Source organism: Sciurus carolinensis, chromosome 10, assembly GCF_902686445.1.
Source record: "Sciurus carolinensis chromosome 10, mSciCar1.2, whole genome shotgun sequence".
NCBI classification, from domain to species: domain Eukaryota; kingdom Metazoa; phylum Chordata; class Mammalia; order Rodentia; family Sciuridae; genus Sciurus; species Sciurus carolinensis.
In genome coordinates this window covers 57,137,900-57,156,182 of record NC_062222.1, presented here as the reverse complement: position 1 = coordinate 57,156,182, position 18,283 = coordinate 57,137,900, and the positions used below count along the sequence as shown (strand labels likewise).

The 18,283-nt window shown below is 38.3% G+C and overlaps 1 protein-coding gene across 2 annotated transcripts in view; it reads right to left on the bottom strand.

Moving 5' to 3' along the window:
* The window catches only part of Eif4e (eukaryotic translation initiation factor 4E), a 38,692-nt gene extending 35,506 nt beyond the window's left edge, over positions 1-3,186 (bottom strand). The window contains exons 1-2 of one of the 2 annotated variants that reach the window (XM_047566275.1): positions 2,930-3,186; positions 2,100-2,146 (exon numbers count right to left, since the gene is read on the bottom strand). In XM_047566275.1, the coding sequence (XP_047422231.1) occupies positions 2,100-2,146; positions 2,930-2,939 (57 nt within the window). In that variant the 5' untranslated portion in view covers positions 2,940-3,186. Of the gene's footprint in view, positions 1-2,099; positions 2,147-2,841 lie in introns of both variants that reach the window. The other variant, XM_047566276.1, reaches the window with a different exon arrangement.
* Between the last annotated feature and the right edge of the window lie 15,097 nt (positions 3,187-18,283).

Here is an 18,283-nt window from a genome sequence, read left to right as displayed (position 1 = left end):
AAATTTAAACACATTATCCAAATCTCCCTGGGCCAGGACTAGAACACTGTATCAGTGACCACAACACTGGGAATTAAGCTTCTTAAGAGTTTCCCTGAACAAGGTATAGAATCACATTTTGTATTAACTTTGTATCCTTTGCTACACCACCCAAAACATATCAAGGGCTATAAATATTTACTGACTCAAAATAGTCCTTTTCCACTTTGCAGGTATAGTTTGTGTTGAAACAAACCTGAATAGCTTTACAAATCCGAAGGACCATAAATGTTACTGATGAAAACTGCACAGAACACATTATTGTTTTATCATTTAAAGATTTTTAAGCCTTCCCTCCATTACCATTGTAACCCTTTTTCCTGACACTGGTATAGTGGCTAGGAGCAGATACCATCAAAAGTGGACATCAGAATCTCTTAAGGGGGTTTTTAATTTTACGTATTTATACTTGTTCTTATATAGCTTTAATGTTCTAAAGTCAGTTAATTTTATTAGCTACTTAAGAGAGGTTTCAGTCAATCTAATTTCAAGAAACATAAATGAAAACTGGTGTCAATAAAGAAGCAATGAAACGGAAAAACTGCCTTAAATTCTGGAAACAAATAAGGACAGTTTGCATCAATGTAATATAAAATAAGCTACTGTGTAGTCTATGGAATATTTTTTTAAAGTTTTTTAAAGAAGTCTTTTAAAAGTCAAAACAAACTGGTAAACCAAAATCACAAGTTACCATATAAAGATTCACAAAAATACCTGACAAGGAAAATCTACAACTGGTTTCACAGTGTCAAATGTTTTCTGGTTGCTAATATACTCCATTATGCATCTGAGACATTATCACATATGTGTGACAATCGGTAAACGAAAGACAGGCCCAGAAGTTTCAATAAGCCAGTGTCAAAAACTCAAACTACGACAAAAATATCCTCAGCCTCAGAGGTAACTACCAACTTTCTGGCCTGAGATTAATTTGCTTTAAGGATGTTTAAAATGGTGCCTAAATTGAGAGGAAACTCTGTAGCATGAATGAAAATGAAAAATTCAAACGGACAAGCACTCTTAAAATAAAAGTTAAGTTTCTACTTCCAATTCACTGTGTCTTAGAAATCTTCCAGGCGATGAAGACACGGAAGAACAGATGGATCTAGACGCGATCGCATTCTCTGAGGCGTGCGCACTGTGCGGAAAGGATGAATGAATGGAAGACAGGCGCGTGTGAAATGCAGCAGGTCCGGCCGGCAAGCCGACCGGCAGCAGCGATCAGTAGGCCTCGCTCCTCCCCCTTCCCTCCTCCATGACAGCCCAGTCCCAAGCATGGAGGGGCGAGGACAATGTGATCCCCCTTCTCACCACCACCCTCATTCTACTCAGAAAGCTTAACCACCCGACACCGAGGTTTCCTCCCTATCCCAAACCTTTTTCGCCTCCCCAGCCGCCAACCCCGGCAACTCTCTGGTGCGCTGGAGTAACATGCGCTCGCCCCTCTCGTCTCCCCTCGGCGAGATCGAAGCTTCTCCGCGCGTGCCGCGGCTCCACTCCCGCCTATCCCACCCCCTCGTACCGCGCGCCCACCGGCTTCCCAGCCCACCGGTCTAATGAAGACCCTCGCGCGCCAGGCACCCGAGCCCCTCAGCAGGAGCGCTGGAAGGAGGGAGGGAGATGGAAAGGCTGCCCCGAGGCTCCCTCCTCCATCTCATTCCAGATCGGCTCGCCGCCCACCCTCCCCGCGGATCCCGGTGCTCGCTCGGAGACGGCCCCGCGCCCTCCTATCACGAAGACAATCCCACACACCTAGCCCCGAGCCACCGTCATCCTACACCCTTGTAGACAACGCGCGGCTCCGCAGGAGGCGCCACGCCGCCCCTCCCCCACTAGCTCCCCCAGTTCTCGGGCCCCCACCAGAACGTGTGGTCTACACGCCGCCTCGGTCAGCCTCCAGGGCACCCCCAGTTGCCCGCGGAAGGTCAGGCCCAAGAAGAGGGGGAGGGGGCGGCAAGGGATAGCGTGCGCGCCGGGAACGCAGTCCCGCGGGGTCCCTCAGTCCGAAGGGAGACAGAGCGCGGGGACCCGTGGGGGTGGGGGCCAAAGGCAATACTCACCGGTTCCACAGTCGCCATCTTAGATCGATCTGATCGCACAACCGCTCCTGAAGGGGGGGGTGAGAGGAAAAAAATGAGATTCAAACCGGATTGGCCGGCTACTGTCCACGTGACGGACGTGTCCGTTTGGCCCTGGCGGCGCCTGCGCAAGACTGCGGCTGCGTGTGTAACAAGAGGCTTCTGGGAAGTGGAGTTTCTCGTTTCTCTCCTCTCTCTCTCTCTCTCTCTCTCTCCTCTCTCCTCTCTCCTCCTCTCTCTCTCTCTCTCTCTCTCTCCTCTCTCTCTCCTCTCTCTCTCTCCTCTCTCTCTCTCTCCTCTCTCTCTCTCCTCTCTCCTCTCTCTCCTCTCTCTCTCCTCTCTCTCTCTCTCTCTCTCTCTCCTCTCTCTCTCTCTCTCTCTCTCTCTCTCCTCTCTCCCTCTCCTCTCCTCTCTCTCTCCTCTCCCCCTCCCCTCTCTCTCTCTCTCTCTCTCCCCCCTCTCTCTCCCCCTCCTCCTCTCCCCCCTCTCTCTCCCTCCCCCTCCCTCTCTCCTTCTGTTCTTCTCTCCTCTCTCTCTCCTCTCTCTCTTTCCCCTCCCCTCTCTCCCTCTCTCTCCCTCTCTCCTCTCTCTCTCTCTCTCCTCTCTCTCTCCTCCTCCTCTCTCTCCTCTCTCTCCCTCTCTCTTTCTCCTCTCTCTCTCTCTCTCTCCACCCCTCCTTTTTTTTAACGCAAAGACTTTTTTTTAATAAAAAGTGACTGATCACGTGGTCGTTCAGCGGGTCCGGCACTCGCGTGCTGTGGAGTGATTTTCAGTCCTCTGCTCTTCCGCCTGAATAGTGCGGTCGTACTTACTGCTTGGCATGCCTAATGTACCCTTTGTCGCCCGGTCCTCCCATCTTCCCCAGGAGGTTGGGAACTGCAGGCTCAGCACACACAATAAGGCTTCATTTGCTTAGTTGAGATCCTAGGACAAGTTGCATGTGCGTTTATTTAGTTTTCTTTTGACCTCCCACCATTTTCTCTTTGGTTTCAAAAAGAGGCTGCGATGGAGAGTCGTTTAAGCAATCAACCGTGCCCCGGCTCCACTAGTGCTGGTGATCACTTGTTGCCATCACTGCGAAAAGGGATAGGCGGAACCGCCCGCGGTACCCACTGGCCGCGGCTGGGGGAAGGGGGAGTGCACCCGACAGTTTTTTCTGTTCCAAATCCTGACAGTAGGACCTCAGGGATAAATCTTGCTGGAAGTAAAAATTATTTGGAAGTTCTGTCCAGTCGGTTCCAATATTCTGATTTAACTTGAACGGAAATAGCCTAAGCCCAGGTGCCAGCCAGGGAAGCCACTCTGGGCTCCGCTGACTAAGCCCTGGACTAACCGTCAGGAGTCGTTAAGCCGGTCAACTATGACTCTTGACGTTGACTCATTCTCCTTAGGGAGTGACTTAATCATTCTGTACTTCTGTTTTTTCATTTATGAACCGAAGGTGATAATACACTTACCTCACAAGGGTGTGCTGTGGTAATGACTGTAACCAGCTTTGAAAATACATCGGACTCTGTAAATACTTCATAATAAGCAACTGAGTGCCTTCCTAAAGATCAGCTGCTTTCCCTGCCATTGTTTTTTTAAACAATGTTTTTTAATTTTTCTTTTGTTTACTTTGTTACATTATGATGTGTAGCAATGCAATTTTAAAGTTTCAAGATCATTTTTTCTTTATAACTGTAGCTGACCTCAATACATGCTTTAATATTCAGGAAATTATTATGTTCACAAGAATCATAGGCAATTAGAAGTTTGTCCCCAGGCTGGCGTGCTACATTTTCTTTCCTTCTAAGATGCAGTGCTGTCATTTCTCAAGGCATTGTTATTCTGAAGTCCGGTTATTAATATAACAAATAGAAATGAAGACATCTAGTAGTGTGCTACTATAAGGTTCTAAAGAGGAAGACACAGCCTCATTGCTATCTCCCACGCTTCTTAAGAATGTTAACACCAGGAAAAGAAGTATAAACAAACTGCCTCTGCTTGCCTCCTTATGGTGTTGCTGATGTCCAGAGCTGTGTCATACCTATTATTGAGTACATAATGGATGGTTGAGCTGACTAACACATAATTGAGGCTGCATAAGAACTCAAAGTCATGGCCTGTTCCTGTTTTGGTTTACCTGGATGGCACAGATGATTAATGAAAGCTGTTGTCTAGGCAGCTTAGCTCCAGTAGGTTGTAAAGTAGATAAAATTATTAAAACAAACAGATAAATGGATTTCTACTTTGAGAAACTGTTACTTACACCATCCAAAGTAATAACAGTTAATCTTATTAATATTTTCTGCTGTTTGAAAATGGATATTTGGTCAACTTTTTTGAAGAGGCAGCATAGATAATACTATTTTCATGTAACTACTAGATAGCAGAGCAAAAACAATAAAGCAGATTGGCAAGGAAATACCAACATGAGATTGAAAGCCAGTAATGTTCTTAAAACTTTTCTTTAAAAATGGCTTCCATTTTTGTTTTCTTTTGATCAAAAACTCCCCTTATAAATCAAGACTCATACTTTGTGATACTTAAATGTGTCCCTATTATTTACAGATTAATTTCTGTCCACTTTTGTATATGCTTTGTTGCATGTGTCTTACCACACATTAATATTTATACCACAAGTCTTTGCCTAATACTGATATTGAAATCCAACCATGTCAAAGATTAGGTGATTAGGTTTTTATGTACGTTATGTCTGTGTGTAGTTCATTAGTTTCATTTTTGCTTGTGTGTATGTGTGAGGTAGGGTCTCACTATGTTGCACATGCTGATCTCAAACTCCTCTTGCAAGGTAGTTGGTACTATAAATGTGGCCATCATGCCCAGCTTCATAGTTAATCTTAAATATTCATAGATAAACTTTATATTTTACTTCTCTATAAATTCATAAAAATACATGTATTAGTACCACATTCATACTTAGACTTTAAAAAAAAAAACACTGAATTAAAAGATTTATAAAATGAGATATGATACTGAAATGCTAGTCTGTGTGATTGAGTTATCTAGTTTACACATAACTACTATGGCCCAGCCTAGCCTCATCTAACTACTATTTATAAACCTGAAATAATGGATATCATTTAGTATCTGTAAATAATGATCTTTTCCCGTGATCTTTTCTCTACATAATGTATTCCTCAAGCTGCTATGTTACTAGTTTTTATAGACTGAACTCATGGTAAAAGATTGAAATAATTAGAACTCATCTTTTTTTTGTTATATACTTAACTCTATATATACTTAACTCTATCATTGAAGTTTGATTCAGTTTTCTAGATAACCAAAATCACCATTTTGCTGAGTTTTCAACTATGTTTCAAACTGATCATATCTGCTATGATTGATCCAAAGTCATTACTACGCTCTGTGTAGGGCTTTTAAACAGGCTTCAGAATTAAACATTCTATTTAGATTAGGAAATTTTTTAAATCTCTGGCAGTACAAAGCAACCATTTTTCTTAAAATAAGTGGTTTTTGAGACAAAAGATTTGAAATTGAATAATAAATCATCTTTCATATTGTAATGTTGGGTGCTAACTTTAGGTAAAGTCTAAACTAACTTCTGGTTAACCAACATGTTTCAACCTTATTTTTTAAAACTTGGTTATACCTGTACTTTAATTTATACTCTATTTTTGTTATTGCCATTTTCTATAATGATTTTCCTTTAGGAAAAGCTTAAGATAATGGTTTCTAACAACATAAATAGTTGTGTGTAGTTGAAAGAACATGAGCAATGATGTCAAACTATCTTAATCCCAACTCTGCTACTTATTGTGTAACAGATTACACAATAAACATTATTTAAGCTCTTTGTGCCTCTTATTTCTCATAAGTAAGATGGGAAAACCATTATTTTTTATCTTGTTAGGGCAAGAAAATAATTCATGTAGCATTCTTTGAATAGTTCCTAGAATACAGTACGCACTCAATGTTACCTATCATTAGCATGATGAAATATTGTATTTACTAAATTTCTTATTTCTATTTTTTAATATAACATAGTATGTTTAAGAACTCTATTCAGAAAATCGACCCAAGCCTATTATCTCTGAGGATATTCCAAGCTCTACATACTAAAAAATCAACTAACATTGATTTCCTATAATATTCCAAGTGTTTTTCATACTGATGACTTCATTTGACTATTACAACAATTTGTAAATTAACACTACCATCTTCATTTCATAGATAGGTAAATAGATTCAGTAATGTTAAGAGACATGTTCAGGTCCCTACAAGACACTGGTGATCTGGGATCCAAACCCAATTTTCTTATCTCCAAGACTTGTTCTTCCATGCTGTAGCTACTTTCTTCTTATGGGGTCTTCCAATGCCTGTTTCTTTTCAAAATACTTCTTAATTCCAGGTTCTCTTGCAGAACTGACAAGAAAACATCCAAGAAGTAGTCATTGAAGGATATTTAAAGGACACAGGAAGCATAGGCACTTCCTGGACTGTAAAATCCGGTTGGTATACTAAGTCATAGAAATAAAAATAGTTCTGTAGCCATATAAAGAAGTGTGACTAAGAACCCAAAGGATGCAACTAATAAGCCCCATGAGGAGAACTCATGCACATAATGAATGACACAGTCACATAATCCCTTCCCTCATTTCATTCAAGTCTGTGTGTCATCTCCAGAGGGAAGCCTTCCTTGATCACCCTGTAAATTAGCATCCCCATCACTCTATCCCCTTACCCTGCTTCCTTTTTCTTTAATCCATTTAATAACTCTTATTCTAAACTTCATATTATAGTAAACATTATTTAACTACTAAAATAGTAGCTCCATGATGATTTCTAAGAACCTAACATAAGCAAAAAGAGGGGAATTACTTTTGAGTCCCTTAATTAGAAGAACTTGGGAAAGACAAGAGAAATACTAGGTCTCAGGAACAAAGAGTATGTGAGTGACTCCAAAACTTCTTTCATATCCGTAGTGCTACAAGTCTGTTTCATTCTCTCACTGAAATTCTTTCTCCAATTTTTAGGAAACATGGTCACCAAAAACTCCAGACCTCACTGACATCTTAAAGGCTTTGGCAAGAGAAGGGTATGGATTCACAAGGTCCATGGTCCTATGTTAAAGGAATCCCAGGGAAGAAAAACGTTCTAGCTCAGGTGGGATATTCCAGACCAATCAACAAAGTGCATCTGGGATGGGGTGTTATGATTGGGCAAACTCAGATTATATGATCAATTATGGACCAGTCAACTATGCCTGGGGGTGACAGAAGACATTTGTACAATTTAATACCACCCATATGAGTCAGAGAGTTGGAAGGGAAGGAGGAGCAGAGAAGGAGTGATATGCTGCCCAGAAAAGAGTGTTGACAACAGAAGAAAAACTGGAACAAGAGCTAAAGATCAGGGGTGGGGGCTGTAGCTCAGTGGAAGAGCACTTGCCTAGCATGTGTGAGGAACTGGGTTCAATCCTTAGCACCACATAAAAATAAAGGCACGTTGTCCATCTACAATTATTTTAAAAATTTTAAAAATATTAATCATACACAGATGAGTAATTAGCCAGATTGACCAGCCTAGACAGTATAAGATGAATACATTCAAACCATAGCATGAAAACTAAAGCACATTTTCAAAGGGCCATAATATGAAGACATCCAGAAGAATACATATCAATGATGGCGATCTAGGGGGAATGTGAGGGTAGACAAAGTCATGAAGAAACTTGCTTTCTATGCTTCTATGTACTTGAAACTTTTATGAATATGTGTGTATATATATATATATATATATATATATGTCTACATATATATGTATTTGTAGTATATCTAAGTTTTTATGTATGCATATATGCTTTGAAGTAATATCAAAGCAAATAAACATAGAAGACCCAAATTCCTTGAAAGTCTCATAAGCAACAGTTATAGAGGAATTTTAAATACTGTCAAACCGCCATGTGTCATATACAACAAAAAATACACCATAATCTGTAGAATGTAAGGACCACTATTTCTATAGATTTGAAATAAAGAATAGATGTTCTACTCTCTGGAAGAGGAGCATCTGCAAAAGAAATAACATCCAAGCTGACGAAATTAATAAGATAACCAATATGAGATCACAAAAGTACATTCAAATTCTAGATAAGAAAAAAAATAACTAGAAGACTCTGAGGTCAAGAGAAGATTGACTAGGAATAGTTCATTTATTTCTAAGGCTCCTGTTGTTCAGACAGACCTGTAACCAATAATTCAAATAATAATCACAAAAATGGGGAGGGTTAAATTTAGGCAATTTCTAAAGCTAAAAGCAAGGCATGATCCAAAATGAGAATGGAATGAATAAGTGTAATATATTGGCTGGTGAGGTGAAAATTGACATTTGTTTTAAAATTTTTTGAACTCTCAGATGCAATTCTAAATGGAGACAGAATTTCACTTTAGAGCAGTCTACCCTGGCCCCACTCTCAACCCCACCCCACCCCCACCACCACTAAGAAGAAACACTGGGGAGATTGCTTTTCATTAGGTAAATGTAAGAACCTAGAGACTCTTCGGTTTTTATTTTGTGTCTGGCAAAGCTACCTTCTTAGGAAGCCTGTTTTTTGTTTTTTTTTTTTTCCATCCTAATACCTCTTGATATGCACATTTTCACAAAAAGCAAGGAACTGCCTGAGTGGAAAGGAACCAAGACCTTGACCCCCTCCTTTGTGATATTCCAATTTATCTAATTAGATGATCCCAGTTGGTGTCCTTGGGCAAGGAAGAACACTAAAGCCACCAGGAATTAATCACAAAGAAAGGGTGGCATCCGGAGAGGAGTGACCCAGCCAGAAGTGACATAGCACATGACTGAAAGAAATCTTTACACCTCTTCACATCTTACTTGGAGGATACGTCCCCAAATGTAAGCTAAAATACAGGTTTGGGGTCCAAAATTGGGGCGACCACTAATCCTTTTGAATCAGCAAGGCTATCATGGTTGCAGTAGACACGAGCAATGACCCTAGGCTAGAGCTGCTAGTGGGATGGTCTGCTTCTCTAATTTTCTATTCAACAACTACATAACCTGGAATTAAAACAGTCCCCTTTGGACAGGTGAATTTCTAGGTTTTTTAATAATTCAATGAGAAATGCCAAAATAGAGACTACTCCCCCAATAATAAGTAGAAATTACCTAAAGATAACTTAGTTGCAATTTAGGGAGGCACAATTGAATTGTGATTTTAAGGAAGAAACTTAGACCAAGGTGGGTGCAAGTCAAGGTTACTGTGCTGGTCACGGCGGATGACTTCCCAAAGTGAGTTCTTCAGCAAATGATTAGTGTAAGCCAAAAAGCGGCTGCACTGTTGACATGTGGGGTCAAATAATTCTTGGTTGTAGGGGCTCTTCTAGGCATTGTAGGATGTTTATCAGTATCCCTGACTTCTAATCATTAGATGTCAGTACCACACTTAATTTCTTCCTTCCTTTCTTTTTTTTTTTTCCTTTTGGTACTAGAGATTGAACCCAGGGAAGTTTACTAGTGAGCTACATCCCAGTCCTTCTTATTTTTTATTTTTAGACAGAGTTTCTCTAATTTGCTTAGGGCCTTACTAATTGCTGAGGCTGGCCTCAAACTTGCAATCCTCCCACCTCTTCTGAATCAATGGGATTGCAGACATCACTACTGTGCCTGGCAAGTACCACACTTTCTCTAGGTTGTGACAACTAAAACTATCTCCCTATATTGCCAAATATCCCCCAGAGGGAAAAATTCCTCCAAGTTGAGAACCACTGATCTAAGTTCCCTGTGATAACCCCTTAATTTTTCCAGTAGTAGTTTAGGACTGGATGGATTTCCCAAAATTCACCAATGTGGCATTAAGGGGGTGTCCACTAGAGGGCTTCTGGGAAGACCCTCACACTTAAGAAAGTAAACCTGAAGTGACACTGGAAGACTTCCTTGCAGAAGTTCTGTCTGTATGTAACTAAACTGCTACAAACATTTTGTGACCATTAAGGAAAAAGCTTTAGGATGAAGGCAAATATGGAGGGAGAAATGGAGAAATATAGGAATGTAAGGTAGGAAATAGAAGAAATTCATATTCCTTATGTATCAAGTTGATGATTTCCCTGCATGTACTGACAGTAATTACATCTCTGCACTACTGGTTGTTTTATCTATATATCTAGTCAAATATATATGCATATACATATATATATTCAAAAAATAAACATGTGTCCAAATATAAATATATAATATTTACCCTTGGCTATATTACTTTTTTGTAATCTGCAACTTTTTTTTTTTAGTTTTTTTTTTTCTCTTTCCACAGTTTTATTTTTTCTTACTAATGCACTGTAGTTGTACATAACGATGGAATTTTTGTTGCATATTTGTACATACACACAATATTACAATATAATTTGACCAATATCACTCCCCAGCACTTCTCCCTCCCTCTGTCTCCCATCCCTATAATTACTTTTTTTCATAATACTTGTAGGAAAGGTATATATAAGTATATAGAAAGCCACCTCCTCCTTTGCATTAACTACAGATGATTCCATTTTATAGAAGAAGAAATCATTTCTTCACCCACTCTCTTAGATTCCTTTGTGTGTGTTTGTGTGTGTGTGTTTCTTTTTTAAACTTATTTATTTTATTTTGCAGTACTAGGGATTGAACCTAGGGGTGCTTTACCACTGAGCCACATCCCCAACCCTTTTTATTTTTTGTTTTGAGACAGGATCTAGCTAAGTTGCTGAGTCTGGTCTCGAACTCATGATCCTTCTGCCTCAGTCTCCTGAGTCACTGGAATTGCCAGCCTGTGCCATGCTGAATTGAGAAAAATGTTTTCTTTAAAAAAAACAAAATAAAACACATACAGCCCAGTGTGGTGTTGCGCATGGTAGGTTCAATTCCTAGTACTGGAAAGAAGAAGGAGAGGGAGAGGAAGAGGGAGACTTCAAAAGAGGAATTGTTAAGTGAAAGTGCATGTGTGTGTGTGATTTTCATAGATAAAGTAAAACATCCAGAGCAGTGATTGAACTAATTAACACTGTAATTAGCAACATATGGCAGGGCCTACTACCCCATGCTCTGACAAAGTGAGTTATCAAACTTTTTACACTGTAGTAATTTCATGAAATTTGGCATTGCAATGTCATTTTAGTTTTTATATGTATTTTCTATTAAATGAAGTTAAATAATTCTTCCTATGTTTAAGAATCATATGTAATTTCTTGTTTTATGATGTCTCTTTATATCTTTGCCTATTTTTCTTTTCTTTTTCTCCCCGTCTTGATTTCTTCATTTGTTGGCGATGTTTTATTTTCTTTGCCCATTTTTCTATTGAGTTGTTACATAATTTTATTGACTTTAGAAGCTCTTTATCAATTAAGAAAGTTATCTCTTTGTGCCATGAATTGCAAATATTTTTTATAATTTATAGTTTGTTATTTTTCTTAACTTTTAATGGTTTTCTTATTCAAGATTTTTTTTAAAAAATTGCATGTGGTTCATTCTGTCTGTCTCTTATGACTTACAGCTTTATTTCATACTTGGAAGATTTTGTCCTACTCCTTGTATTTTTTTTGAAAAACTCTCTTTTATGTGGTTTCATATTTTTATATCAAGTTTTAAACCATTAAATTATTTAGAAATATTTTTAGTATAATATATTTTTTCTATTATCTGATTGCACCATGGTCTTTATTTTCCCTTCTAGTTTGTATATTTATTTACTAGGGTAGACTTTTTCTATGATTTGCATCTATGCAGTTCTAGGCAAATCTGTTTTTTGCCCACAAAATACTGTTGGTGAATTCTTCTTGATTGCCCATTCTCTCTTTAACTAGAAGCTATAAACTGTTCTGTAATGATAGGAATGGGTACCATTCGATATCATAATAACCACCACACCGTACAGTGATCTGTAGTGTGTATGAACCCACTTCTTGAAACCAGAATGTCTGGTTGCATCTGTTGGTTAGCTGTGTACCCTTGGGTTTCTTAACTCCTCTATGGCTCAGTTTCCTTATCTGTAAAATGAGACGATTGTTAGAAGTCAATGAGTTAATGCTTGTAATGGGTATAAAATTGTGCTTGGCACATAGTCAAGTCCCTGCAGGAGGGACTATTATTTTGATTACCAAGCTTGGGAGAGAGAGAAAGAGGGCTGAAACTCTGGGCAGCTTGAAAATTTTGTAGGTCTTTGCATTTGATTTAGAAATGATCTCAGAGAGTTTTCCTTGGAGATTGTATTCTTAACCTCTGATGTTTTTGCCTATTTTTCTTCGATTAGTCCAAATTATACTCTATTTGGGAGACATTTTATAAAGTTAAAATGCTAGGGCTGGGGTTATAGTTCCGTGGTACAGCACCTGCCTAGCATGTGTGAGACACTGGGTTCGATTCTCAGCACTACATATAAATAAATAAAGGTACACTGACAACTAAAAAATAAATAAATATATAAACAACTAAATTTTTAATGTGGAAAATTCCAAAAATCATATAGAATTATAAAAATAATAGTGGGCCTCTTTTACCCATAATCCAACTATAGCTGTTGTATCCTTTTGACCTTTGAAGATCTTGGTAGGAGTGAGGTTAAACAGTTTCCCCTAGTTTCCACATAGATGGTGGCCGTCCCTGGCTCTGTGGGCCTGTGCCTATCCTTCCTGCTTCCCTGTATATCTTAAATCCAATATTTAAGTTATCCTGATTTAGTCACTTTTTTATTGCAACTATAACAGCCTGTTATGTCTATCCCATCCTCTTTATTTTCGCTCTAATTGCCCTACTTTGGATCTTCATTGCTTTTCAACTAAATTATTTCAACAGCAGCCTAATTGACCCTCCTGTATTCAGACCTCTATATTCAGTCCCTGCTTCACACTGTTGGTAGTGTATTCATCTTATATTGCTAGCCTAATTATGGTGCTCTATTCAGAAGCCTAACAGTTACTCTTAGTTGCCTATAGAATAAAATTCAAATGCCTTTGTTCCACAGAATCTGATGTGGGCTTTTTCTGCCCTCTATTAGAATATCTTTTACTACATACTATAGTTCTTCAATTCCAAGATGCCATTGATCTTAAGACAGAGCATTAATTTAATAAATGCTTTTGGTTCCAGGACCAAAGGGTAGGCTAGAACCTACACTTCGACAATAAGATACATTGTGAATTCACAATTATTAAAATGTAAAGGCACGTTAAATGATTCCTGTAATCACAGATACAGTATTAGGGTAACAGCAAGAAATAGATGGCATATTAGATGGGGTAATCGAAGAAGATTTTCCTAAGGGCACCATTGACAAGACATGGGCAAAGTTTGCAGAGCAAATGAGACATAGTGTTTTATCCCAAGGCTAGCTCTGGGGTGGAAAGAGATATATTGCAACCTCTATGTCCAACAGAGTGAAGAGAGAAACATTATCAGACATTATGGAGAGGAGTGTATGGAACAGACTCTATATAGTTGCTGTGGTCTTCAGTAAAACCTGGATGTGAGGGGGCCTGGGAAACAGAAAACCCTACTCCACTCTCCCACAACTCTCCTATGAGAGAAAGCCTGAGGATGAGCAAGTCCACCAGCTCAGGTCACATCCCAGGGCACAGAGCACAAAGGAGCTGAGTAGAACACAGCGAAGAGAGGATTCAAAGGATCACACAGACTTCTGTGGCACATCTTGCATTTCTGTTTATTCTCCATCTTAAATCATAGATTAAATCTCCAAGTATCTGTATATTTACTGTTTTTCCATTTGTTTAGCTTTCAAGCTCAGCTTAATTCCCATCTTCTCAATGAGGCCTTCTCTAACTTTTTAAACCAATTTGTCCTCCAATAGGTCTCCACAAAATTCTACTTAAAATATTTAAATTTTATACTTCCTTAAGAGCTGTCTAGATAGTTTCACTGGTATAAATTCTTGGGTGGTGAGGTTTTACAGTATTTTGCCTTCTCATCCTGAAAACACACAAATCCATCTGCCATAGAACCCAGAATCAAGCTTTTCAGAGCTAGAAACTGTCCCAGAAACATCTAATCCTACTTTCTCACTTCATAGTTGAAGAAATTAGGTCCTAAGTCAAAGTTGGTAAATGCCCAACAATTACTAATTGAAGTGAAAGAGAAAATTTAGCCAAAAAAGGCAATGAGTAGCTTCCAGAGGACTTGGAAAATAAGTGGGGGGAAAAATCACCTTCTTGCTAGGCTCAGTGGCGCATGTCTGTAATTTCAGTGACTCGGGAGGCTAAGGCTAGAGGATAACAAGTTCAAAGCCAGCCTCAGCAACTTAGTGAGGCCCTAAGCAACTTAAAGAGATCTTGTCTCAAAATAAAAAAAAAAAGGGGGGGGGGTGGGGAATGTGGCTTAGTGTTTAAGTGCCCCTGTCTTTAATCCCTCATACCAATAAAATAAAATAAAATAAAATCACCTTCTTGTGGGAAACCTAGGATGTCTTGTCATCTAGAATATGGTATATGATTTTGGTTTTCACTTGGACTTTGCTGCTGTTTTTTTGTAAGAACAAAACTAATGCTTGTGAAGTATCTTAGCAGAGAACCTGGCACATGGTAAACATAAACTATCGGTACTTGCTTTGGGTGGATTACGGTAAGATAACTTTCAAGAATTTAGAAATAAGGGAAGGAATATTATCTTCAGGACTAGGGATGTAGCTCAGCAGTGGAGCTAATGTTTAGCATGTGAAAGGTCCTGCATTCAATCCTCAGCACCAAAAAAAAAAAAAAAAAAAAAAACACCTTTCTTCCAATACTTGAAATTTTAAAAACAAGTAAATTGTGGAACATTTATACAATGTAATAATAAATACCTGTTAATAATATACATTTATAGTTAATGTCTTGGAAAAATACAGTATATTGTGGTGTAAAAAAACTGGTTTATAAAAAGGTCATGTATAATATGATTTTTTAAAATTGAGGATCTGGAAGGATATTTGTCAAGATAATAGTGGTTTTAAGTAGGTAGTGACTCTTAGGTCAATTTTAGCTTCTTTATGTTGTTTTCTAATATTTAAATATTGAATATTTAAAATCAGGAAATTATTGTTATTTTCATGTCAAAAACAGAAACCATAGTACGTGAAGTCACCTAAAAGAAAAAGGCTCTATATGAACCTGACTGTACTTTAAAAGATAGAAAATGTTCCACAATAACATATATATAGAATATGTGAGTGTGTTAGGCAGTAGGGAATTGTCAACTATTGAAGAACTAAATGAAAAAAATCAGAAAAACAAATTTAGGCAGTACTAATCTGTGCACTGTTCAAGACAGGGAGAATCATGGCCAACGGGGAAGTCTTATTAATAAGACAGTTCCCATTGTGGTATTAAAAAATCTGAAAATTATGTTTTATGTTACATGAACGTATCATATATAACTTTATTGCTCAAAACAACAACAACAACCACAACATCAAAACCCCAAAATGATTTTTGAAGAAGTTAGCCAGAAAGAGTCAAGGTTTAAAGAGACTAGTAATAACAGTATAAGTTGAGAATATGGTCAAAGAATCAAGACTCCCCAAAACAAAGAGTTCAAATGGTTTAATTGATAAATTCCATCAGATTTCATATTTTATTTAGATATTTTGGAGCAAATATAAAAGGACAGAAAATTCAGTTCATTTTAAAAGGATAATATAACTCGATATAAGATCAGATCAACGAAGAATACAAATAACCCAATCCACAAATGGGCTAAGGATATGAACAGACACTTCACAGAAGAAGATCTACAAGCAATCAACAAACATATGAAAAAATGTTCACCATCTTTAGTAATAAGAGAAATGCAAATCAAAACTACACTAAGATTCCATCTCACCCCAATTAGAATGGCGATTATCAAGAATACAAGCAACAATAAGTGTTGGAGAGGATGTGGGGAAAAAGGTACACTTATACATTGCTGGTGGGGTTGCAAATTAGTATAGCCACTCTGGAAAGCAGTGTGGAGATTCCTTAGAAAACTTGGAATGGACCCACCATTTGACCCAGTTATCCCATTCCTTGGCTTATACCCAAAGGACTTAAAATCAGCATACTATAGAGATACAACCACATCAATGTTCATAGCTGCTCAATTCGCAATAACCAGACTGTGGAACCAACCTAGATGTCCTTCAATTGATGAATGGATAAAGAAACTGTGGTATATATATACAATGGAATATTACTCAGCTATAAAGAATAATAAAATGATGGCATTTGCAGGCAAATAGATGAAATTGGAGAATATCAAACTAAGTGAGATAAGCCAATCTCAAAAATCCAAAAGACGAATGATCTCACTGATAAGCAGATGATGACACATAATGGGGGTTGGGAGGGGTGCAAGAATGGAGGAAGAGGGACTGTATAGAGGGAAAAGAGGGGTGGGAGAGGTGGGGGGAAGGAAAAATTAACAGAATGAATCAAACCTCTTTACCCTATGTGAATGTATGATTACGCAAATGGTATGCTGTTACTCCATGTACAAACAGAAACAACATGTATCCCATTTGTTTACAATAAAAATAAATTTAAAAAAGATCAGATAAAGAACAAATATTAAAAATAAATTTATAGAAACAATTACTTAAAAATAGAGGGAAAAGAATTCTGAATAAAACATTGGGAAAATATGCCAGTAAGCTCTTAAATCATGGAAAAGTAAGATTTATTTCAACAATGCAAAATAATACATTCTCTGAAATCCTATTAAATGAATGTATGTTTTAAAAGTAAAACTGATCACGCTAAATGGGTAAAGGAAACAGCAAACTCATCTAGATAAATTCTGAAAATGTTTGATATAAATTCAGTGCCTACCTCAGAGTCAAATGAAAATTATAGGCTACTCATTTACCATGACAGTAATTATTTAACTGAAACCTATAGCCAAGGTCATACTTAACAATTAAATGGTACATCTGAAGCCAGTCCTGGACATTTTCATTCTATTTTAAACCTTTACTTAGAAATAACTGTTATGATTAAGTTTGACTTAAGTTTCTAAGCATGACCCAGAAATTCAAATACCTACAGGGCAAGGCAGATTTATAAATGGGTGAAGTAGGCAGGGTATCATAAAATATTCTTTGCCACTGACATGGTTTGAATGTGTCCTTTCCAAAATTCATGTTGAAACTTAATAACCAGAGAAACAGTATTAAGAAGCAGGGCCCTTTGGGAAGTAATTAAGTCTTGAGCATTCATGAATGAATTAGTCCCTTAGAAAAGCATTGCAGGGGACTAGCTTAAGCCCTTTTTCTCTTCCATCCCTTCTACCATGTAAGGACACAGCATTCAAGGTGCCATCTTGGAAATAGAATCTGGGTCCCTCCCAGACATGGAACCAGTTTTGGACTTTCCAGTATTCAGAATTATGAAAAACATATTTTATTTACACATTACCCAGTTCCAGGTATTTTGTCTCTCCAAGGTAGATCATAGAAATGCTAATCTCCCCACCTGCTTTGTAGCTGACCATAAAGTACTCTAACCTACTTTGATAGTAATTGGTAAGACCTCCATTTTAGAAGGGGTCCTGTCCCAGACCTGCAAGGAAGGGCAGACCTTACTGTATTTCCCCACTAAATCTAATGTTAATATATTAGATCATACACTTTTTGTCCAATTGTGGCGGGCGAGACCCGGGGCCCAGGGTTACGCCACATACATCTAAGATGGCGACTGGCAGAGAGCCAAAGGGCTGCTGAATGTGCCTTGAGAAAAACAGGAAGCGTTTAGCATTGGCTGTATGATAATTAGTTCGGCAGCCTAGCACGTGGACAGATATATCTTACATGTATGCTTGAGCTCGTGATCGCTTGACCTTTAATAGGATTGGATGGACATATCTGGTTACAATTGCATATGCATGAGACTGCTTATATGTTGAGGGTGTTATCCGAATAAAGGAAGCTGCTTCATGAACTTCTGAGGTGTACGTGTCATTTGTCCCGCTGGTCGGTGGCAATCGGCATCCAATCACATTTCTACATAGTTGCCCATGCTTCAATCATGCCTATACAATGAAATCTCCACTTAAAAGATCAGGATTCAGAGAGCTTCCCAATAACTGAACACATGAAGGTTCCCAGGGTGATGTGCCCAACGAGATCATAAAGCTCCATGTCCCTTTTGCCATACCTCCCCCTGTGCATCTCTCTTCATCTGTATCCTTTG